The sequence below is a fragment of the Suncus etruscus genome, chromosome 3 (assembly GCF_024139225.1).
Source record: "Suncus etruscus isolate mSunEtr1 chromosome 3, mSunEtr1.pri.cur, whole genome shotgun sequence".
Lineage (NCBI taxonomy): Eukaryota > Metazoa > Chordata > Mammalia > Eulipotyphla > Soricidae > Suncus > Suncus etruscus.
This window is the reverse complement of record NC_064850.1, coordinates 67,316,355-67,340,821: the sequence shown is the minus strand read 5'-3', so window position 1 is coordinate 67,340,821 and position 24,467 is coordinate 67,316,355. Positions and strand designations below refer to the sequence as shown.

Below are 24,467 nucleotides of genomic sequence, written 5' to 3'. Positions count from 1 at the left end.
CCAAGTAAAAAGATGTGGGGCCGTAGTGGTGGTGCTAGAGGTAAGGCCTTGTAAGCGCTAGTCTAGGACAAACCACAGTTTGATGCCCTGGCGTCCCATATGGTCCCCTCCAGCTAGGAGCCATTTCTGAGTGCATAGCCAGGAGTAACCCGAGTGTCAAAACAAAACAAAACAAAAAAAGAATAAAGATGTGACTGGAGAGATAGACAGTCCAGGTAGGGGCACTTGCTTTGTGCATGGTGAGTTGCCTGAATACAGATAGGAGTGATCTTGAGTGCAGAGCCAGGATTAAATCCTGACCACTGCCAAATGTGGCCCAAAACCAAACAAAAGAATAAAGACATGATGCATATTATGAAAAAAGAATGGGCAGTATGGGTGAAAAAGGCAACCAAGACTCCACACCAAGACCAGATAAAGCTGCAGTTTAGAAAGTTGCCCCAAACCTTTCTACGATTTCTGAGCGTAGAGCCAGAAGGAACCCCTGAATGCTGCCGGGAGTGACCCCAAAACAAAACAAACAAAAGAAATGAGTCCACAGCAGCCAGCAGGGCGATGCCTGTGCTTTAGGTGAAAGCACTTGATGAAGTCTCATCAGCAATCGCTTTATCCTGTGAGCCTCAAAGAACCATCCCCCGACTCCAGGCCCCTCTAGGTACCAATTTCCTGCTCCCCGGGCACCAAAGAGCATCCAGCCCAAACGCCTCCTCCCGCTCTCGGCATTCGGGTGGGATGGGGGGTGTTTGCTCAGGAACGTGCTGGGGAATGTGGCGCAGGGATCGAGCCTGCGTCAGCTGCATGCAAAGCAAGCGTCCTACCCGCTGTGCTCCGCTCAGGCCCCGACAGCTTTTCCCCGTCAAGGCAATTCGTTGGGGGACCAGTCCGCGTCTTACCCAACGCCGCCTCGTCCGTCTCAGCACCGCCGTGTACGAAGCACAGCTGAGAGTCGCATTTGAAAGCCCGCGCGCTCACGCCCTCCGGCTTGGCTCAGGTCCACTTCCTGTTCCGGAAGGATTCTGATTGGTTCGCAGCTCACGCGAGATCTGACCGCAACTCTCGCGATATCGTTCCGTATCTCCTATTGGTCAATGCTATGAGCCCGCCTTCCGCAGGCGCCGCTTTCAAAGTAGCGCGCCGGTCGCTTCCTTCTCTGGACTCTGCTGTTGAACTCTTGGGTGGTTTTGGCCTGTTGGCGGGGCGGCCTGATGGAGTGATTGACAGGGTGGAGATCACTCCCTAGGAGGAACTGTGAAGCAGAAATATTTTTGCTTGCTTGTTTTTGGGGAAGTCACACCCGACGGCGCTCTGGAGTTCTGGCTATCCTTCTGGGCCCTTAAGTCAAAAACACTATCTGAGAAGTCAATGCATGATACTTGATTTATCTTTTTGTTTGGTTTTTTTGGGCCACACCGTTCGATGCTCAGGGGGACCATATGGGACGCCAGGGGATCCAACCGCGGTCCTTCCTTGGCTAGCGCTTGCAAGGCAGACACTTTACCTCTAGCGCCATCTCGCCGGCCCCCTCCTCCTCCTCTTTTATTTTTCAGGAATGACTTCTGAGCACCGCCAGGTGTAACCCAAAGGGGGAAAGAAAATCAAAGACTATGAAATCAGCCTGAAAAGTTATAGCCACCCTGATGTTATTGCAGTGTTGGTATAGTAACTAAGCTATAGAAATCACCAAAAGTGCTGTCAGTAGTTATGCGGATAACGATGTATGTTTTTCATCTTTAAAAAAAGAGAAGGGAGTCGAGCCATAGCACAGCGGGCAAGGGCTTTTTGCCTTGCATGCGGTCGACCCAGATTCACTCACCAGTATCCCATATGGTGCCCTGACCTTACAGGAGTAATTTCTGAGTGCTGAACCAAGAGTAACCCTTCAGTGCCGCCCAGTGTGACCCCCAAAAAACTCATTTTTGGCAATTATATATCTGTAAATTTTCACACCTAGATATTGCTGTTTTAGAGGACAGTATAAGACATGGAGGAATGTAAACGATGCAGAAGCTAGCTCAAAGTAGTCTACCAGTCACTAAAGAACAAAGTAGATAAACTTGAAAGGTATTAAATTTCTTCAATGAAAGTGAAGTGATTTGTTGAAGGATAGATAGGCAAATGGTATCCTTACATTGGGTAGAAGTTTAAAATACATAACATTTTTTTCCATAAAGTTAGCTGTTTTTAGTTTGGAGCCACCCCCACCCCACCCCCCGGGCTGTAATCAGTCAGGTTTTACTCCTGACTGGGAGGAAGAGGCAAACTAGAAGGACACTAGGACCACTGTGGAAGGGCTTTGGGTCTGGTGGATGTGGTGCAGTGGAGGTGCAGTAATTTTGTACATCCCAAAATTAATATATTAACTATTGTAATTATGGCATGTCAAATACAAAGAGTGAGAGAAGCAAATGCCTGTATAGTATACTCAATCCTATAAAGCTGGAAATTGAGAGACCATTACAATATAAAATTGTAAGAACTGGGACCAGAGAGATAGCACAGGGTATGGCGTTTGTCTTGCATGCAGCTGATCCAGGACAGACTGTGGTTTGAATCATGGCATCCCAAATGGTCTCCCAAAGCCTGCCAGAAGCGATTTTTAAGCACAGAGCCAGGACAGGGTGTGATCCAAACCGCCCCCCCCCCCAAAAAAAATTAAAGAATTTAAGAATTAAAATATTATTTTTTTGTTTGTTTTGTTTATTTTGGTTTTTTTTTGGGGGGGTCACACACAGCAGCGTTCAGGGGTTACTCCTGGCTATGTGCTCAGAAATTGCTCCTGGTAGGCTCAGGGGACCATATGGGATGCTGGGATTTGAACCACCATCCTTCTGCATGTAAGGCAAATGCCCTATCTCCATGCTCTCTCTCCAGCCCTAGAATATTATTTCTTTTGTTGATAATTTTTTGCAGCACCAAGAATCTGTATCAAGTTTGGAGATGGCTAACCTGTTGGAACTGCTCCTAGAAACCATCTTCAACCATTGAAAACACACACACCACAAAAAGACCATGTATCTATTGACACTGCTAGGTCACCTTTAGAAAAAATAAAGGGGGGCCGGGCGGTGGCGCTGGAGGTAAGGTGCCTGCCTTACCTGCGCTAGCCTAGGAGACGGACCGCGGTTCGATCCCCCGGCGTCCCATATGGTCCCCCAAGCCAGGAGCGACTTCTGAGCGCATAGCCAGGAGTAACCCCTGAGCGTTACCGGGTGTGGCCCAAAAACCAAAAAAAAAAAAAAAAAAAAAGAAAAAATAAAGGGGGTACAGAGAATAGGGCCTTGCACATGGCCAACTCGGTTCAATCCCCAGCATTCTATATGGTTTCCCAAGCCTGCCAGGAGTAACTTCTGAGCACAGAGTCAGGAGTAACCCCTGAGATATGGGAAATCATTCCCTTAATAAAAACCCCACAGTTGGGACAGTCCCCCGGGTAAAACAAATTTAGCTAGTTTAGACAATCAGGGCTGCAAAAGTCTCCTTACAAGGAAGTTAGGAGATGACTATAATTTTTTTTTTCGTTTTTGGGTCACACCCAGCAGCGCTCAGGGGTTACTCCTGGCTCTGTGCTCAGAAATCGCTCCTAGCAGGCTCGGGGGACCATATGGGATGCAGGAATTTGAACCACCATCCTTCTGCATGCAAGGCAAACACCTTACCTCCATGCTATCTCTCTGGCCCCATGACTATGATTTTAATATTTAGTTTAGTTTAGATAATAGAGGCTACAAATGTGAGCCAAGGTAGAATGGGAGATTACTCTGACCTCATAACTATTTAAGTGCTTGCTGATTGTTTTTCACCCTATGACCACTATGTAAATATCCTAGCTTTGATCTTTTTTTTTTTTTGAAATATGGCTGACTCCAATTTGATTTCTGCACTGCCAATGGTTCCTGGAGCACTGTGACCCCCAAACCTATCAATCAAACAAGCAACCAAATAAAAATTTTTTTGGGGGGTTTTTGTTTTTGGGCCACACCCGGCAGTGCTCAGGGGTTACTCCTGTCTATCTGCTCAGAAATAGCTCCTGGCAGGCACGGGGGACCATATGGGACACCGGGATTCGAACCAACCACCTTTGGTCCTGGATTGGCTGCTTGCAAGGCAAACACCACTGTGCTATCTCTCCGGGCCCTCAAATAAATTTTTTTAAAGAAACAAGAATATATATGGTTCTACATTAAGGATTTTGTCACTGAAACTATGAAAACCTATAAGTACTAAGATGAATTAATATGCCAAAGAGCAAGACAGTCTTATCAAAGAGCCTATGTCCTTTTCTGCTAACTCTAGTCAATTGGTTCATGTGGAAATGCTAGTCTGGTGTTAGCATAGGTTTAGATACTTTAAGAAACTAAAAACAAAATAGTTTTATTTATAACTATTTTACTTTTTTTTTATTTTTTGTCCCCAATTCACAATACAGACCAGGCAAAGGGCCTGTGCATTTACTGTACCTCCTTTTTCTATACAGTCAGTGTAAAGAATCAGCTTTGCTCTTAACGTACCTGTTAATTCATGATATATCTGTTAACTCTTTTTTGTTTTTTTGTGGGGGAGGGGTCACACCCGACAGCGCTCAGGGGTTACTCCTGGCTTTATGCTCAGAAATTGCTCCTGGCAGGCTCGGGGGACCATATAGGATGCTGGGATTTAAAACAATGACCTTCTGCATGCAAGGAAAATGCCTTACCTCCATGCTATCTCTCTGGCCCCATATCTGTTAACTCTTAAAAAACTATTAATGGGGCCTGGAGAGATAGCACAGCTGCGTTTGCCTTGCAAGCAGCCGATTCAGGACCAAAGGTGGTTGGTTTGAATCTCGGTGTCCCATATGGTCCCCCGTGCCTGCCAGGAGCTATTTCTGAGCAGACAGCCAGGAGTAACTCCTGAGCATCGCCGGGTGTGGCCCAAAAACAAAAACAAACAAACAAACAAGCAAAAAACAACTATTAATGGATGAGGCTGAGAGATAGCACAGCGGTAGGGCATTTGCTTTGCATGCAGCCAACACAGGAACACCCTGGTTCGATTCCTGGCATCCCATATGATCACCTGAGCCTGCCAGGAGTGATTTCTGAGTGTAAAGCCAGGAGTAACCCCTGAGCGATGCTGTGTGTGACCCAACCGCCCCACCCAAAAAAAAATCATACTAATGGAAACAATGGTTCACATGTCTGGATCCAGGGAACCAGAGTGGGGAGCAGAAATTGTGTTCAATTCCTGAGTTCTAGGCTCTTGAGGATAGCTTCTAACCTGGACAAGTTACAGTGTCCCTCTCATTTTTTGCAACCAACCCTACTAGACAAGGTTAAATAACAGTGACAATACCATTAGCTTTTACTGTGGTCAAATACCACAAGGTTAGGAAACCAAACTGAAAGGATTGGACAAACAAAAAAAAATTTTTTTTTTGGGTCACACCCGGCAGTGCTCAGGGGTTATTCCTGGCTCCAGGCTCAGAAATTGCTCCTGGCAGGCACGAGGGACCATATGGGGTGCCGGGATTCGAACCAATGACCTCCTGTATGAAAGGCAAATGCCTTACCTCCATGCTATCTCTCTGGCCCAAACAAAAATTTTTTTTATTTCATGTGCTATATGCACAGTATTCATTTGTCCACCAGAGGGAGTTATGTGGAGTACCAACCAGGCTGAAAGATTTATGTAAACTATACTGGTGCCACTGCTTTTAAAAGTGGAATATTAAAAAAAATAAATAAAAGAGGGAGCCCGAGCAAAAGCATAGAGGTAAGGTGTTTGCCTTTTATGAGGCCAACCCGGGACTGACCGAAAAACAAACAAAAGTGAAATATTCTAAAATTATAATTGATCTCTTTATGTGAGAAGTTATTTAATAGCAGGTTCTTTCTTTTTTTAATTTATACTTTTGGTTTTTTGGGCCACACCCGTTTGATGCTCAGGGGTTACTCCTGGCTAAGCACTCAGAAATTGCCCCTGGCTTGGGGGAACCATATGGGATGCCAGGGGATTGAACCGCGGTCCTTCCTTGGCTAGCGCTTGCAAGGCAGACACCTTACCTCTAACACCACCTCACCGGCCCCAATAACAGGTTCTTTATACAAGGACACAATATAGCTGTCTGACCTAGTACATTTTAGAAATGAAAATAAAGTGTATTTATACATAGAATTATTTGACAGTATTTACTCATATCTATATGCTTTCTTTTCCCCCTTTCCCACCTTTCCTGCCTCCCCACCTCTTTTTATCTCATATGACCTTAGTTATATTAGCAATGTCCACAAATTTTTCTCTTAATTTTGATTTGCCTTATTTTTAATTTGGGGGTAGTTGGGTACTCAGGACGTCTTCCTTGGTTCTGTGATCTTATTCTTGGTGGGCCTTAAGGGATAGTAAGAGATGCTGACGATTGAAACCAGTTCATCAAGGCAAGCACCTTATCTGCTGCACTATCTCTCTCACCCTGACCATCTGTTTTATATCTTTATATTGAACATCTAGATAAAAGCACTCACAAACTTTCCAATGTAGCACTTAGAAATTGCCAATATATTTGCTACTCTGTCTAAAATACAATAATATTGATGAAATTATAATTCTTGGTTCAGATTCACAGGGAAAAAAATCATCAAATATTAATCTTTTATCTTCTGGCATATTTTACATATCATAATTCCCTTTGCTCCTTCCCTCTTTTTTTTTTTTTTTTTTTTGGCCACACCTGGTGGTACTCCAGGGTTACTCCTGACTCTACACTCAGAAATAGCTCCTGGCAGCTCAGGAGACCATATGGGATGTCGGGATTTGAACCACCGTCCTTCTGCATGCAAGGCAAATGCCCTACATCCATGCTATCTCTCCGGCCCCAGGTTCCTTCCCTTTTTGTTTTGAATGGCAAAATTTTCTTTCTTCTGAGAAGCACCAGACACTTCTCAGGAGTTATTTCTTAGTATTTAGGGATCACTTTTGGATATACTCTGGGAAACATGCAGTGTCTGGGATCAAACTTGGGTCACTTGCATACAGAACATATACTCCAACCCATTGAGCTGTCTCTCTTGCTTCTGTCTTTAAGTACTTCTATAATTTATATTTTGTTTATTGGGTCACACAGGGCAGAAACTTTTGTTTTGCAGCATCTTTTTGTTTTCTGTTTCCTGCTTTCTGGCACTGTGGATCAAACTGTGAGCTTTACAAATTCTCACTACCACACTGATATTTAAACTTTTTGTTTTGTTTTCGGCCACACCAGATGACACTCAGGGATTACTCCTGGCTAGTGCTCAGAAATCATTACTGGCTTGGGGGACCATATGAGACAGTAGGCCTAGGGGATCAAACCGCATTTTGTCCTAGGCTAGGGTGCAAGGCAGACACCTTTGGCCTGTACCACTGCTCTGGCTCCCTGATAGTTAATCTTAATGATCAATGAGTTGGTTACATAAGTTCATTCTCAGAAGACTTGATTGGGGAAGATATTTCAGAGAAAATACATTTTTTAAATTTTGATAAATGCTTTTGGATTTGTTTTTACATCATACCTACTGGTCCTTGGGTAGCGCTGGCTTGGTAATCAGCAGATGCTCCTGGCAGTGTTGGAGGAGGCAGGGCTGTGTGGTTTCTAAAGATCAAGTAAAATATTTTAAGACATTATACATAAATTGATTTCATTTATTTTTGCTACATTACTGTTTTTAGTTTGTTTGTTGCCCACACCCACGGTACTTAGGGGTTACTCCTGGCTCTGAGCTCAGAAATCGCTCCTGGCAAGCTCAGGAACCATATGGAATGTTGGGGATCGAACCCAGGTCCTTCTTAACATAGTCAGGAGTAACCCCTGAGTGTCACCTGGTGTGGCAGAAAAACAAAACAAAACAAAACAAAAAAGATTAACTATCAGTGTGGTAGTGTCTCAGAGTAGAACCAGTACAGGTATGTATTTGAGTCAGGTACTTTATGCTTTATATTCTCCAATAGTCATAAAAAAAAAAGTCATAATTTCTGATTTTTCACTTGAAATAATTGATGTAATTATTAGGGAGCAAAGATTAGTTGGTAGTCAGGGAAAGAATAAACTACGACTCCCAAGATGCCCAGCAGGCTAGTGCCAGTTCGATAAAAAAAAAAAAAAAAAAAAAAAAAAAGGAAAAAAAAAAACCCACTTCTGGCTTTAGGGCAAAGGTGACCCCCGCAGGGTTGGGCGGTGAAGTTAGGCGCTCAGCCGGTCCGCCTCTCTTTTCCGATGCATTCTGGGATTTGTAGTTTCTTTCAGGGGCCGACGCGCCGTAAAAGCGGGTCATTGGACTACCACTCCCGTGAGGCCGCGAGGTGCGGGCAGCGTCCGCATGGTGAAGCTTTAACGAGCGTGTGGGCGGTGCTAGCGGCGGGAGGAGTAAAGATGGCGGCCCAGGGGTCTCCGCCTTCTGCTCCCGGCTGAAAGCCCTGGAGGGTGAGAGCGAGAGAGACAGAGGCGGGCAGCAGCAATCGGAGCCACAACCGCGACCTCGCGGCGGTCGAGTCTGCAAGCGGCGGCGGGCCCCGGAGCGATGGCGGAGCTGGAGCACATCGGCGGCAAGCGGGCCGAGTCGGCGCGGATGCGGCGGGCTGAGCAGCTCCGGCGCTGGCGGGGTTCGCTGACAGAACAGGAGCCCGCGGAGCGCCGCCGGGGCGCGGGGCGACCTTCGCCGTCACGTCGCGGGGCTCCCCGGGTTCGCTTCGAGGACGGCGCCGTCTTCCTGGCCGCCTGCTCGAGCGGGGACACGGAAGAAGTCAAGAAGCTCCTGAGCCGGGGCGCCGACATCAACACGGTCAACGTGGACGGCTTGACAGCTTTGCACCAGGTGAGCTCCACTCCCCCGCGCCCCGTCTTTGTCTCTCTGCGTCTCTGTCTCTGTGTCTCTGTCTCTCTGTGTGTCTGTCTGTCTGTCTGTTCTGTGTGTCTGTCTGTCTGTCAGTCTGTCAGTCTGTCTCTCGACCCCGGGGTCGCCGCCTTGCAGGGAGCCAGTGAGTGGCACCCGCTGCCCGGTCAGTGTTTGTATTTCCCTCCACCGTCCGGGGTTGTCATGGTTACCGGGGATTTGGGTCCCCCCGGGTTCATTCCTGCAGATTTTAGCCCGCGCCTCTGTGCCTGTGCTTTTTTTCTTTCGGGGAGCGCGTGCACGCCGGTGCCCTCCTGGCCCGCCCCAGGCCCGTTCCACGATGGGCCGATCTGTCTGCTCTCCTGTGACCCTGAAAAGAATGGGGCAGCTCCTGAGAGCCCCCTCCCTTTCTTTTTCTCGAGCCTCGTCTTTCGTGGGGTTAAATGGATTCAGAAACCCTTCTGTGTCTTGACTAGGCTATCTAGTTCCTAGGATCTCGGACTTCACTGCTAGGGGGGTTTCTGTTCTCTCTTGGTAGTGGTACCCTCGAAGGGCTTCCTTTAGAGAACCCAGTTCGGTTAGTTGGATGCCACATGTAGAGTGACCCTTTCCCTTTAGCCTCCTGCACCTGCCTTGTCTCTCTGCTGAGAACACATCTAAGCCCTGAATACCGCCAGAGTGGAGGGGTTGGGAAGAAGGGACGATCCATCATCCCTCCTGGCCATTCCCCTCGCTCCATTTCTCACTTTACGTAACGAGATGTACAGGCTGACTGTCCTAACTCTCTCTCCATCCTCCTCTCCAAATGGGAACTAAGGGTATTTTGGTAAGCTAAGAGCTGGACACCCACTCTTAGTCTTCCTTGTTTTTCTTCTACCGTCTGTGCAGAGTGAATGTGTTGGCACGAGAATCCCCTTTTAAATATTAATTTGATGTCAAACCACTTTCTTGAATGTATCAGCCAAATCACTTCATTAGTCCCGTTGTGATTGCAACCTACTCCCTTATTTAGCCGGAAGGAACTTTCCTTTCTTTTCATCCTGTTTGTATCCGTTTTCTTTTCTCTTGGTGACTGCTCAACACTGTCAACGCTGCAGGTTATTTAGCTTCACCTCATGTAAATTTTTAACAGTGATTTTCCCCGAGAGGGATGTGACAAGTGGTTATTCCCATTTTACAGAAATCTAGGACTTAGAAATTATTAGTTGTGCAAGGTTTGAAAGCAGAGTATATTCTCCTAGGCATAGTTTTTCTAGATTAAAATGTCAGCGCTTTATCTTTTATTTAATAAGGGCAGAATGTAAACAAGATAGAAACTAAGAGAGCCATCATCATTATTTAAATGTTTTGAACTATTTCAGAGGGTGAATTTTTATTTTTCGAGTGTATTTGGGATGGAAAAGAGATAGACCATTTATTGGTTTCATAGAGGATTGAAAAATAGAATGTAGCTATTCTATTTTGGGGGTATGGGGAGGGTTTGGGCCACACCCGGCGGTGCTCAGGGATTACTCCTGGCTCTGAGCTCAGAAATCGCTCCTGGCATGGGGTACCATGGGATGCTGGGGATCAAACCCAGATCCGCCCCTGGGTGGCCACGTGCAAGGCAAGCTCCCTATCTTTGTGCTATCTCTACAGCCCTGAATGTAGCTAGTCTTGGCTATTTGATCTTTTATTGAATTATTATTCTACTTATTCTCAGTTTCCTCACTATCCTAGAGCCCTCTTTCTTTTAAGGGACTGCTGGCTGAATCTGGTCCTTAATATATAATATCATCCTGAAGGAAAAAGCATCTACTTTCAGATTACTTAAGGTAGATCTCTTTTCCATACCACAGACTACTGTCAGGTCTCTTCTCTGAGATTGATTTCATTTGTGCCTTTTCTTCTCTCTTCATTATTGTGAAATACTACTTATCCTAGTTAACATACTTTTCACAGTTACCAATCTCTTGGACTAGGAGAGGAGTGCTATGGAGTTACCAAAAAAAAAAAAAAATCTTCGAATGCAGTGTGTATATTTTCTTCTTTCCTTACAGGATGGCAGGGAGCTGAAAAGCTATACTCATAATACTAGACAAATTCAGGAAAAGATTGAGCTGCTCAAAGATTTGAGGTTAAATAGCCTTCTATTGGGAAAACCTGTCTTTGAATCAAGACAATTCACCTTTATTGAGTGAGGAACTGTTTCCTGAGTCACTTTCCAGAGTTAACAGTATATATGGTCTGAAAAACTCCTAGGGTACACATAAGGTTATTTTCAAAATGTGAGCTGTAGCTTCCAATTAGCAGGATCTTTTTGGTGACTGATTTTTCTCTTGTGAAATGGGAATCTGAATGAATTAATTTTAGTATCTGGGGGCCAGAACTACAGTACAGCAGGTAAGGCATTTGCCTTGCATGTGGCTAACTCTGGTTTGATCTCCGGCATCCCTCAAGCCTGTCAGGAGGCATTCCTGATACAGAGCCAGCAGTAACCTCTGAGGGCTGCAGGGTGTGACCCAAAAACAAAAATAAAATCTGATTGTTAGACAAGTATGATATGAATTATCAGGGTAATTGTAATTGTCTGTTTTGTTTTGGTCATGATCCCTTGACCAACTCTACACACACACACACAACTTTACACACACACACAACCACCACCATCACCACCACTACCACCATCACCTCCACCACCCTACCCCACCCCACCCCACCCCACCCCACCCCACCCCACACAGTACTCCCTGGGATGATTCTTTTTCTACTCCCACAACATCATGGTAGATAATTTGCCCTTTAGGTTGTGGTGCTTTGATGCAACTTTTGATTTAGATTTTGCTTTATTCGCAGCTTTTACTTAGACCACAAGGTGCTTGACTCAAAGATAACCAGCTCCAGGGGGCCTATTTTTACTTGAAATAGACTTGGATAAGAAATATCTCCAAAGCTAGATCAATTTTGATCAAAATCTGGGAGTCTAAGTAAATTTGGGTGACTAAATTATGATTTAGTGTGCATGAGCTTAGTATCCTAGAATCTTCTATAGAAGTTATGGCAATTTATTTATATAGATTATTATATATTTTATATAAATTTACATAAAATCACTTAACTTGCTCACCAAAAAAAATCATTAAATTTACCTATGTTTAGGGAATAAACTTTGGATTAATAATTATTGATGATACTTTAGAATTTTTCTTTTTATTTTGAGTGGGAGAGATAGCTCAATGGGCCAAGTGCATGCTTTGCAAGTAGGAAGCCTGGACTTAATTCCTGCCAATGCATATGGTCCTTCCTAGAATTACAGAGTGACTTCTAACTCTGCCAGTAACAACTTCTGAGAAATGCCATGCATGACAAAAATTATTTTCCTCTATTTATTTTGCAAGGTTGCTTATTGGCACTTATATTGATATGCTTAATTATGATTCTGGGTACTCTACATCTATATACAAACTCTTAAAACTGAACCTACCAAATTATTGTGCTGTTGTAGAGAAAGTGCTTGTTTTAGAAAGTAAACTTCTGGGGTGTATGAAAACGAATATCTGTGTGTTTTTTTTTTCAGACTATATTGTTTTAGCACTTGTATCTGAACTAGATATAAGGTAGGTTACAACCAATGTCAGTCCAACCTTTTTATCTGTTTGGTCTTATAACTTTTTTTTGTTTTTGTTTTTGGGCCACACCTGGTGGCACTTAGGTTACTTCTGGCTCTGTGCTTAGAAATTGTTCCTGGGAGGCTCGGGGGACCATATGGGATGCCGGGAATCCATCCCAGGTTGGTCCCAGGTCTGCCATGTGCAAGGCAAATGCCCTACTGCTGTGCTATTGCTCCAGCCCCATAGCCTTGTAACTCCTCCACACCCAAATAAAATCTATTTCTCTGGAAAAGAGAAGTAGGGGCAAAGGGCAAATGAGGGAGGAGGAGAGACAGAAATTTGATTTACAAGTGAGGCAAAAGATTAAGATGGCACTGTGTTCAAGTAAATATAAAATAGTATGTATCTGTGACAACTTGGAATTTATGGACAAATTTATAGACAAAATGAGATTTGTGGATAAAAAATACATGTTTCAATGCTGGAGCGATAGCACAGCAGTAGGGCATTTGCCTTGCATGTGGCTAATCTAGGATGGACCTTGGTTTGATCTCCTAGCATCCCATATGGTCCCCCTGAGCCAGGAGCAATTTCTGAGCGCATAGCCCAGAGTAACCCCTGAGTGTCACAAGGTGTGGCCCAAAAAAGCAAAATAAATAAATAAATAAATAAATAAATAAATAAATAAAATACATGTTTCTTTTTTGTTTTATTTAGCCACATTGAGTGGTGCTCAGGGATCACTCCTGGAAATGTTGGGAGATCATATGGGGTGCTGGGGATTGATCATGGGTCAGCCAAATGCAAGGCAAGTACCTTACCCACTGTACTATTGCTCTAGTTCCCCAAACTTGTTTTTCTTAATGGCTTTTGACCTCACTTGGAGGTTCAGGGGATCTTGGTCATGCAGAGGGAACCATGCAGTACTGGGGCTTGATCCTGGGTTTCATGCATGCAGTACCTTTAAGTTTTCTCTAACGTCCACAGCTTGTTCTTCACTCTTCTATTCCATTGAATTGCTTATTTGTCTTAGAGGTCTATTTGTCTGGTCTGTGAAATGACTGTTGTGTTTCAATGAGTTGAGTTTAGTGACAGTATTTGAGGAAAATGGGATTTATGAATGAATAAAATAGGATTTGTGGTGAAGAAAATTGGTTTCTCCATGAATACTGATCTAGATAGTCATCTGGACTTATTTTAGGAGTTTGCCTCTTCAGATGGTTAATATGATGCATCAGACTATGTTGGGTACCTGGCCGCTTGCCTTATAAATATTACTCCCAAGTTTCCATGCCATAGGGACCTCAAAGTCAAATTTAGAAATTAGGCTTATTTTTATGATTTGTATTAAACACAGATACAAGTAACATTTTTATGCTGTCTCCTGACCAAATTTCTCTTTACCTTTCTTAAAGTTCCACGGAGTAGTTATATACTACCATTAGGGCTTTTGAAGTTTGGGGGTAGTATGTTAAGTAGACAAGCTGAATTATAAAAGAATAGAAGTTCTTTTTTTTTTTTTTTTGTTTTTGGGCCACACCTGGTAACGCTCAGGGGTTACTCCTGGCTATGCGCTCAGAAGTTGCTCCTGGCTTGGGGGACCATATGGGACGCCGGGGGATCGAACCACGGTCCGTCCAAGGCTAGCACAGGCAAGGCAGGCACCTTACCTCTAGCGCCACCGCCCGGCCCCCAGAATAGAAGTTCTTAGGATGTGATTACAGCATGTATTTTACAATACCATGTGGTATATTTGACAGCTAAGAGAATACATGATAAAAGTTCTCATCAGTAAAAATCATATTATTGATTCTTCTTAATGTTAACTGTGTAGTGATGGGGGTTAACTAAGCTTATCATTAACAGGCCTTGTTGTTAATTAAAATGAAGGCATTACCTTTATTTTAAAATATTTGAAATCTAAAATACCAGTGGAGGGAGTTGACATTCATGGTGGAACTGGTGTTGAAATATGATATGCCTAAAACTCAACTCTCAAAAAAAACTGTAGAGGCAAATATGCAGAATAACAGGAGTAACAGAGGAATCAAATTCTTCATGATGATAAACATTTAGGTACTTTAAAAATATTTTAAACTTAAGGTATGCTTTATATACAGTAAAAACCACTTTTTTAAAAAGTGTAGAGTTCTCAGGCATGAGTGATCGTTCAGTAGGTAGGGTGTTTGCCTTGCATGTGGCCTCACTGGGTTCCCACATCATCTCCCAAGCACTGCCAGGAATGACTCCTGAGTGTAGAGCCAGGAGTAACCTCCAAGTACCACCCAGAGTGGCCCCAAAACAAACCAAAACAAAATGTAAAGTTCTCTGAATTTTGAAAAATACATACAATTGTTACTGAAATCAAAACATGTAACATTACCCTCAAGATTTCTTTTTTTCTTTTTTTCTTTTTTTTGGGGGGTCACACCCAGCAGCGCCCAGGGGTTCCTCCTGGCTCCATGCTCAGAAATCGCTCCTGGCAGGGTTGGGGGACCACATGGGACCCGGGTTTCAAACCACCATCCTGCGTCTAAGGCAAACGCCTTACCACTGTGCTCTCTCCAGCCCTATTTATGTTTCTTTGTAGCCATGTCTTCCTACTACCATTTCATCTATTTCATGCCACATCAGTTCTATTCTCTATACTTGTACTGTGAACTAGATGAATTATATAGTATTATAACTTTGAATTTGGCTTTTTTTTTTTTTTTTTTTTGGTTTTCGGCCATACCCTGTAACGCTCAGGTGTTACTCCTGGCTATGTGGGGCCAGAAAGATAGTACAGCCTTATATGCAGCCAACCTGGATTTGATCCCCAGTATCCCATATGGTCCCCCAGGCACTGCCAGGAATGAGTCCTGAATGCAGAGTTAGAATTAACCTCAGAGCATCACCAGGTATGGCCCCAAAAGAAACAAAAACCCCAAAACAAAACTTTAAAAAGTAGATGAAACCTTAGATGAAACCAGAATAGATAAAATATAGTGAGGAAAGCATAGGCAGAACTCTCCAGGATCTTAGAATTGTCTTCAATGATCTACCTCCACTAGTAAACAGAAGCTAAAAAAGTCACTGTTGGGCCCGGAGAGATAGCACAGCGGCGTTTGCCTTGCAAGCAGCCGATTCAGGACCAAAGGTGGTCAGTTCGAATCCCGGTGTCCCATATGGTCCCCCGTGCCTGCCAGGAGTTATTTCTGAGCAGACAGCCAGGAGTAACCCCTGAGCACTGCCAGGTGTGGCCCCCCCCCCCAAAAAAAAAGTCACTGTACTATTTCTCTGGCCCCCCTTTCATCTACTTTTTTTTTTTTTTGGTTTTTGGTTTACACCTGACAGCGCTCAGGTGTTACTCCCGGCGCCATGCTCAGAAATCACAGGCTCGGGGGACCATATGGGATGCCGGGATTCAAACCACAGACCTTCTGTATGCAAGACAAACGCCTTACCTCCATGCTATCTCTCCGACCCCAAGGAATACTTTCTCTAATGGAAATACTCTGTATCTTGGATGTGGTAGTGGTTTTTTTTTTTCTCCATGCTATCTCTCCAGCCCCCCTTCATCTACTTTTAATTAATTTTTGCATGTAGTATAAAAAAAAGTCCCCAAGGCCGGAGAGATATCGCAGTGGTAGGGCGTTTACCTTAGATGCTGAAGGATGCTGGTTTGAATCCTGGCATCCCATATGGTCCCCTGAGCCTGCCACTTGTGATTTCTGAGCAGAGCCAGGAGTAACCCCTGAGCACTGCTGGGTGTTACCCCAAAACAAAACAAAACAAAACAAAATTCCCATGTTTTGGCTGGTTGTCATCTTACAAGGACCCAATTTAGATTTTACTGCATGTGGTTATCTAGTTTTCCCAGCATCATTTCCTGAAGAGACTTTACTTTTTTTATTTTATACACCTAGCTTCTTTGTTGTAGATTCACTGTTCACATACTTCAGGGTTTATTTCTTGGCACTGAGTTCAGTACCATTGGCATGGGAGTCTGCCATTCAGCTTTGATTACTATAGCTTTATAGTATAATTTAAAGTCGAGCAATGCATTGTCCTACATTTTCTTTTTATCTCCTCAGAATAGCTTTGACAATCTGGGGAATTTTATGTTTTCTTGCAAATTTCAGTAGTATTTGTTCTAACTCCTTGAAGAATGTCATTAGAACTTTGATGGGATTGCAGAGGATCTGTAGAATGCTTTGGGTAGAACAGGCATTTCTACCATGTTTATCAGACCTATGGAACAGAACAAAAGAAATATGAAGAGATGGCTAATGGCTAGATGTTTGCCATAGAGTCAGGCAAGGTAAAAGGCAGGGGGGATGGTGGTAGGGAATGTGGGGACATTCTATGTGGGAAATGTGCACTGGTGAAGGGTGTTGTAGACAATATGACTGAAAGTCAACATTGAACAACTTTGTAACTGTATCTCCCAGTGAGCCAATTAAAGAATTTATTTATCTTTAAAAAAATGAGAAGATGGGGCCAGAGTGATAGTGAAGCGGTAGGGCATATGCCTTGCATGCGGCTGACCCAGGATGGACCTGGGTCAATCCCTGCATCTCATATGGTCCCCCTAGCCAGTAGCAATTTCTGACTGCTAAGCCAGGAGTAACCCCTGAGCATCACCGGTTGTGACCCCCACAAATGAGAAGAACCATAAAGAGAAATATGCCACCATACATCTGATAAGTTTGCTTTCATATTTTCTTTGACTTTTCATCTTTTTTCCTTTCTCTTTCTCTCTCCCTCTCTCTCCCTCTCTCTCTCTCTCTCTCTCTCTCTCTCTCTCTCTCTCTCTCTCTCTCTCTTTCACACACACACACTTCACACACACTTTTTCCTCTGTCTCTTTTTATCCTTTTCGACACTGTAGTTTTCAATATTGTTACTGGCCAGGAGGACCAGTCCAAGGTAAGAAGGTTCTCATTCTGATTATAGTATGTTTTGGTGTATTTCTGTTTGAGGGCTTATCTATCTATCTATCTATCTATCTATCTATCTATCTATCTATCTATCTATCATCTCTATCATCTACTATCTAATCTCTCTATGCTTTTCTGGGTCAATGTATAGTGTCTTTTCTCAGATTGGGGAAGTCTAACTCTATTTCTTCCACCATTCACTCTATATTTTTTTCTTCACCTTCTGGAATTCCTGTTTGGGAGATTTTTTTCAACTTCTATTAAATATCTTAGATTTTCTTTATCAAAAAATCTCTCCTAGTCCAGAGTGATAGAAAAAGTGGATAGGGTGTTTTCCTTTCATATGAGGCTGCCCTGGTTTGATCCATATGGTCATCCATATATCCCGTGGCACTACCAGCAGTGACCCCTGAGCATAGAGCCTAGAGTAACCCCTGAGCACCATCTGGGTGTGGTTCCCCACCAAAACCTTTTCTTTTTTGGTTTTTCAGGCCACACCCGTTTGATGCTCAGGGGTTACTCCTGGCTAAGCGCTCAGAAATTGCCCCTGGGTTGGGGGGACCATATGGGACGCTGGGCGATCAAACCGGGGTCACAATCTTTCCTTTGTTAGTGCTTGCAAGGCAGACACCTTACCTCTAGTGCCACCTCACTGGCCCCCAAAACCTTTTCTATTACTTTGTCTTAATGATGTCATATGCCTTATATTTAAGTTTATTAATTGGATTTTCTGCTTCTTTGGTTCTGCTGCCAAGAACTTCTATATTCATTAGGTCCTTAATTTCTGTTTAAATGAGTAAATTTTTTTTTTTTTGGTTTTTTGGGCCACACCCGGCAGTGCTCAGGGGTTACTCCTGGCTGTCTGCTCAGAAATAGCTCCTGGCAGGCACGGGGGACCATATGGGACACCGGGATTCGAACCAACCACCTTTGGTCCTGGATCGGCTGCTTCCAAGGCAAACACTGCTGTGCTATCTCTCCGGGCCCGAGTAATTATTTTTTCCATAATTCTTTTTTTGAGTTTATTGACTCTTCCAATAATTTTTTTGGGGCGGGCACATACAGTGGCTCTCAGGGGTTACTCCTGGCTCTGTGTTCAGAAATTACTCTTGGCAGGCATGGGGGACAATATGGGATGCTGAGAATCAGACCTGGGTCAGCCACATGCAAGGCAAACACCCCACCAGTTGTGCTATCGCTCTGGCTCATCTCTTCCAATGGTTTTCTTACTCTTTTTTTTTTTTTTTTTTTTTTTTTGGTTTTTGGGCCACACCCGGCGGTGTTCAGGGTTTACTCCTGGCTGTCTGCTCAGAAATAGCTCCTGGCAGGCACGGGGGACCATATGGGACATCGGGATTCGAAACAACCACCTTTGGTCCTGGATCAGCTGCTTGCAAGGCAAACGCCACTGTGCTATCTCTCTGGGCCCAGATTTTATTTTCTTATTCACTGTTGTGATGTTTCCTTTTTTTTGATTTTTGGGTCATACCTGGCAGCGCTCAGGGGTTACTACTGGCTCTACACTCAAAAATTACTCCTGGCAGGCTCAGGGGACCATATGGGGTGCTGGGATTTGAACCATCATCCTTCTGCATGCAAGGCAAATGACTTACCTCCATGCTATCTCTCTCGCCCATGTTGTGCCTTTGTTCTAGTCATAAGTCTGTGTTATCCTTTTCCTTCCTTCTCTTCTTGGGGAATACTGTCGGTAGCCACTCATTTATCTGGCCCCGATTCTGTGCTTTTTTAATCATGCAGCTCAGGTTATTCTAATGCAGTTTTCCAATTTGTTACCTTTGACATTCAAAGTGAAAAAGCAATTTTGTGGGCCCAGAGAGATAGCACAGCAGCATTTGCCTTGCAAGCAGCCGATCCAGGACCAAAGGTGGTTGGTTCGAATCCCGGTGTCCCATATGGTCCCCCATGCCTGCCAGGAGCTATTTCTGAGCAGACAGCCAGGAGTAACCCCTGAGCAACGCCGGGTGTGGCCCAAAAACAAAAAAAAAGAAAAGAAAAAGTAATTTTGTACATAGCATCTAAAAATCTCTCAAGGGGCCAGCCTGGTGGCGCTAGAGGTAAGGTGCCTGCCTTGCCTGCGTTAGCCTAAGATGGACCGCGTTTCGATCCCCCGGTGTCCCATATGGTCCCCCACACCAGGAGCGACTTCTGAGCGCATTGCCAGGAGTAACCCCTGAGCGTCACCGGGTGTGGCCCAAAAACAAACAAACAAACAATAAAAATCTCTCAAGCCATCTTCTCTGCCACTCTTCAAACATATTCACATTCTTGTACATGTGTTACTTTCTGTTTCTTGAGCATTCTTTCCATCCTGATCCTCCCCCAACCCCTTTTGTCTGGCTGCTCTGTTGTATCTGATACAAGCGTTCCTTCCTGTGCATGCTTTGCATGTCAGAGACCTGGCTTTAGTTCACCACACTGCATGTGCCGTTTACTCGCGTCCCCACTGCTAAGGGTAATCCTGGAGCACTGAGCCAGAAGTAACCTCTGAGCACTGCCATATGGGGTCCACAAAGCAAAAGAAAACAAAAAGAAACCCCAACACTCCTTCTTGTCTCACCCACCTCTGAGGTCACTTCCTCTGTGGAGTGTCTGGTCAGAATTTCTTTACTCTTTCTTAATCTCATTGCTGCTTGTTTACCAATTATATGTGAGTGGTAGTAAGTTTTTATCTTCTACAAGTTTTATCTTTTACAAGTTTTTATCTTCTGAGTGTATGTGATTTTCTTTGTTTTATTGTAGCTTAGGTAACATGGTTACGATAGTGTTATTGTTTATGATGTTGATGTACAAATCTGCATACCACCAAACTGTCCAAGACCCTCACCTCTATCCTGATGTCGCCTCTAGTCCACCTGTTTGTCCTGCATCAAACCCGGCAAGTTCATATTTAACTTCTTTTGGATTATGGGTTCCTGGTGGCAGGAAATACATCTTGATCACCTGTTTTCTCTTAGTACCCAGCATGTTGCTTGAATATGTGTCAGTGTTTAGCAAAGTTCTGAAAGATGAACTCTTTTTTTTTTTTTTTGGTTTTTGGTTTTTGGGCCACACCCGGTAACGCTCAGGGGTTACTCCTGGCTATGTGCTCAGAAGTTGCTCCTGGCTTGGGGGACCATATGGGACACCAGGGGATCGAACCTCGGTCCATCCAAGGCTAGCACAGGCAAGGCAGGCACCTTACCTTTAGCGCCACCGCCTGGCCCCCGAAAGATGAACTCTTAGTTTAGGAAGAGTTGAAGATCACAGTCTCGCCCTTGAGGAACTTACATATTTAGGAAGAGGAAGAGGAAAAGTGATTAGAAGGGAGAAATGAAGAATATCTAAGGAAGGAGAGAGTTCGCTCTTTATTTATCTATATATTTACCCATGTAAATAAATATTTATTGAGTATTTATTTTGGGTTAGGTACCATTTTAGGTAATAGAGAATAGCACATGTTGCAGTATTTGAATGTGTATTTGTTTTTTGTTTTTGTTTTTGTTTTGGAGTCACGGACAATTGTGTTAGGATCTTCTCTTGACTTTGTGCTCAGGATCACTCCTGGTAGGGTGTAGGGGATCATATGTATGCAGGGATCCAGATCTTAGCAAGGCAAGAATCCTACCCACTTTACTATATTGCTTTAGATGTGTATTTTATCTAAAATATTTAAAAATATTTTTTGAAGTTTATTTGATCTCTGATGAGGTTTAGAATTGAGGTATTTCCCTGTATGATCAGATATCTATCTTTTTGAGGAGAGATAGGCAAGACATAGTTATCACTATACCCTTAATACCTGGTCTCATAGGAGCTCAGCTCTGTGTTTTTTTGTTTTGTTTTGTTTTGGCTTGGTGTTTTTTTTTTTTAAAGGGATAATAAGTCCAGTTAGTTACAGGGTAAATCACATTAGACTCCAATTTTCTTTTTTTTTTTTTTTTTTTTGGTTTTTGGGCCACACCCGGTGACACTCAGGGGTTACTCCTGGCTATGCGCTCAGAAGTCGCTCCTGGCTTGGGGGACCATATGGGACGCCGGGGGATCGAACCGCGGTCCGTCCTAGGCTAGCGCAGGCAAGGCAGGCACCTCACCTCTAGCGCCACCGCCCGGCCCCTGACTCCAATTTTCTTTCTTTTTTTTTTTTTTTTGTTTTTTGGGCCACACCCGGTGACGCTCAGGGGTTACTCCTGGCTATGTGCTCAGAAGTTGCTCCTGGCGTGGGGGACCATATGGGACGCCGGGGGATCGAACCGCGGTCCGTCCTAGGCTAGCGCAGGTAAGGCAGGCACCTTACCTTTAGCGCCACCGCCCGGCCCCTGACTCCAATTTTCTAAGCAGCATTTTGAAAAGATCTGGAGTTGGAGGTTCTTAATTATTTGGAATTGTACAAATAAATGAAGGCAGAGGAAAAAGAATCTACCAAGATTCTTAAATCTCAAAACAATATTTAATTTTTTGATGAGGTATTTCAGAAAGCACTACATTTAATTGGTCTGAGTTGAACATCTCATTTAGATTTTTTTATTTTATTTTATTTTTGGGCTATACCTGCTGACACTCAGGAGTTACTCCTGGCTGTGCACTCAGAAATTGCTTCTGGCTTAGGGGGCCATATGGGACATTGGGGGATCGAAACGCAGTTCGTTCTGGGTCAGCTATGTGCAAGGCAAATGCTGTACCGCTGTGCCATCGCTCCAGTCCCTAAGTTAGATTTTTCTCTATATAGTTTGTCAGTAATCATACCATTACCTTTCTGTGGCATCAGTATCATAAGAGCAAATTGATGAAAATTTTCTCCTTTTATAGATCTAGTAATCATGTACCTGAGAAGTCTGACTGTGCCTTGATAGGAAATTTTGACTGACACTGTTGTTTTCATCGTTAATTGTTTATGGAGAAAGGTGAAGAGTTCTTTGCTTCCTGTATGATTTATACTTTTTGTGTTTTTGCTTTTGTGTCACACCTGGTATGCTCAGGGCTTATTCCTTGTGGTTCTGTGGGATGAATCCTAGTGATGCATAAGGAACTATATGTGGTGCTAGGGACTGAACCAGGGACGACTGAGTGCAAAACAAGCATTTTATTCTCTATACTATTTCTTTGGCCCTGATTTACACATTATTGCAGTTCTTGTTTTTGGGTTGCACCTAGTGGTACTCAAGGTTTACTCCTGGTTTTTCTCAGTGCTTACTCCTGGAAGAATTCAGGACCGTATGGGATGTTGAGTATCAAACCCTGATTGGCTGCATGCAAAGCAAATGCACTACCAGTGTACAATCTCTCTAGTCCCTAATTTAAACTTCTTTTTTGGTTTTTGTTTTTTTGGGTCATACCCAGCAGCACTCAGGGGTTACTCCTGGCTCTATGCTCAGAAATCGCTCCTGGCAGGCTCAGGGGACCATATGGAATACCGGGATTTGAACCACCAACTTTCTTTCTTTCTTTTTTTTTTTTTTTTTTTTTTGTTTGTTTGTTTTTTGGGTCACACCCGGCAGTGCTCAGGGGTTACTCCTGGCTGTCTGCTCAGAAATAGCTCCTGGCAGGCACGGGGGACCATATGGGACACCAGATTCGAACCAACCACCTTAGGTCCTGGATCAGCTGCTTGCAAGGCAAACGCCGCTGTGCTATCTCTCCGGGTCCTAACCACCAACTTTCTACATGCAAGCCTTACCTCCGTGTTATCTCTCTGGCCCCATGATTTAAACTTCTAATGAGTTTTGTTCTGCTTCTAGAAAATTCCTATTTTGTGTCTGTTTCTTTCCTTTTTGGGAGTGGTTTAGGCCACACCTGGTGACACTCGGGCTACTCATGGCTCTGTGTTCAGAAATAACTCTGTCAGGCTCAGGGAACCATCTGGGATGCCGGGGATTGAACCTGGGTCTGTCTGCATGCAAGGCTAACGCCTTCCACTGTGCTATCATTCCGGCTCCTGTTTATTACTATTTTAGGATAAAAATATATTAAGTTTCATTTGTGCCATGGTGCCATTGAGAATTTTGCCTTATGTGACATTCTCAGATTCTATTTGTTAGCAGAATGAAAATGTGTTGTATTTTAAACATTGAGGGAAATTTAGCAGTGGACTCCAAGTCATATCCAAACATATGTTTTTAAAATCTTCAGTATGGGGCCCGGAGAGATAGCACAGCGGCATTTGCCTTGCAAGCAGCTGATCCAGGACCAAAGGTGGTTGGTTCGAATCCCGGTGTCCCATATGGTCCCCCGTGCCTGCCAGGAGCTATTTCTGAGCAGACAGCCAGGAGTAACCCCTGAGCACCGCTAGGTGTGGCCCAAAAACCAAAAACCAAAAAAAAAAAAAAAACCCCCCAAAAAAACCACTTCAGTATGGGGGCCCCGGAGAGATAGCACAGCGGTATTTGCCTTGCAAGCAGCCGATCCAGGACCAAAGGTGGTTGGTTCGAATCCCGGTGTCCCATATGGTCCCCCGAGCCTGCCAGGAGTTATTTCTGAGCAGACAGCCAGGAGTGACCCCTGAGCACTGCCAGGTGTGGCCCAAAAACCAAAAAAAAAAAAACCCAAAAAATACAAACCTTTAAAATCTTCAGTATGCTACTAGCAGATAAATTTGACATTACATTAAAAGGATCATATATCATGACCAAATGGAATTTACTCTGGGATGTAAGGATAGCCCAAAATGCACAAATCAATTAATATGATATATTATTACCAACAAAAGGAAAGACAAAAATCATTATTATATTCTTGTATCCTACAAGTGAAAGCATTTAACAAAACTCAGCTCCCATTTATGATAAAAATTTTTTATAAAAGGGGATAAAAGGAACATGCTTCAGCATAACGAAAATCATATATTATAGAGCTACAGCTAATATATGCACTGATGAGTTAAAAATGAAAAAGAAAACTTTTCTTTTACTATAGGAACAAGATTAGTTGTCTATTCTCATCTCTCTTTTTTTATTGATTTTTTGGGAGGCCCACACTCAGTGATGCTCAGGGGTTACTCCTGGCTATGTGCTCAAAAAATTGTTCCAGGCTTGGGGGACCATATGGGACGCTGGGGATCTAACCAAGGTCCGTACTGGGTCAGCCACGAGGCTAACTTCGTACTGCTGTGCTATCGC

General features: G+C 43.8%; 1 protein-coding gene across 2 annotated transcripts in view; it reads left to right on the top strand.

Annotated features, from left to right (window-relative positions):
* The first annotated feature begins 8,525 nt into the window (after positions 1–8,525).
* Positions 8,526–24,467, top strand: part of PPP1R12B (protein phosphatase 1 regulatory subunit 12B) — a 254,079-nt gene continuing 238,137 nt past the window's right edge. For both annotated transcript variants that reach the window (XM_049770622.1, XM_049770621.1), the window contains exon 1: positions 8,526–8,825. In XM_049770622.1, coding sequence (XP_049626579.1) covers positions 8,532–8,825 — 294 coding nt within the window. In that variant the 5' untranslated portion in view covers positions 8,526–8,531. The remainder of the gene's footprint in view (positions 8,826–24,467) is intronic.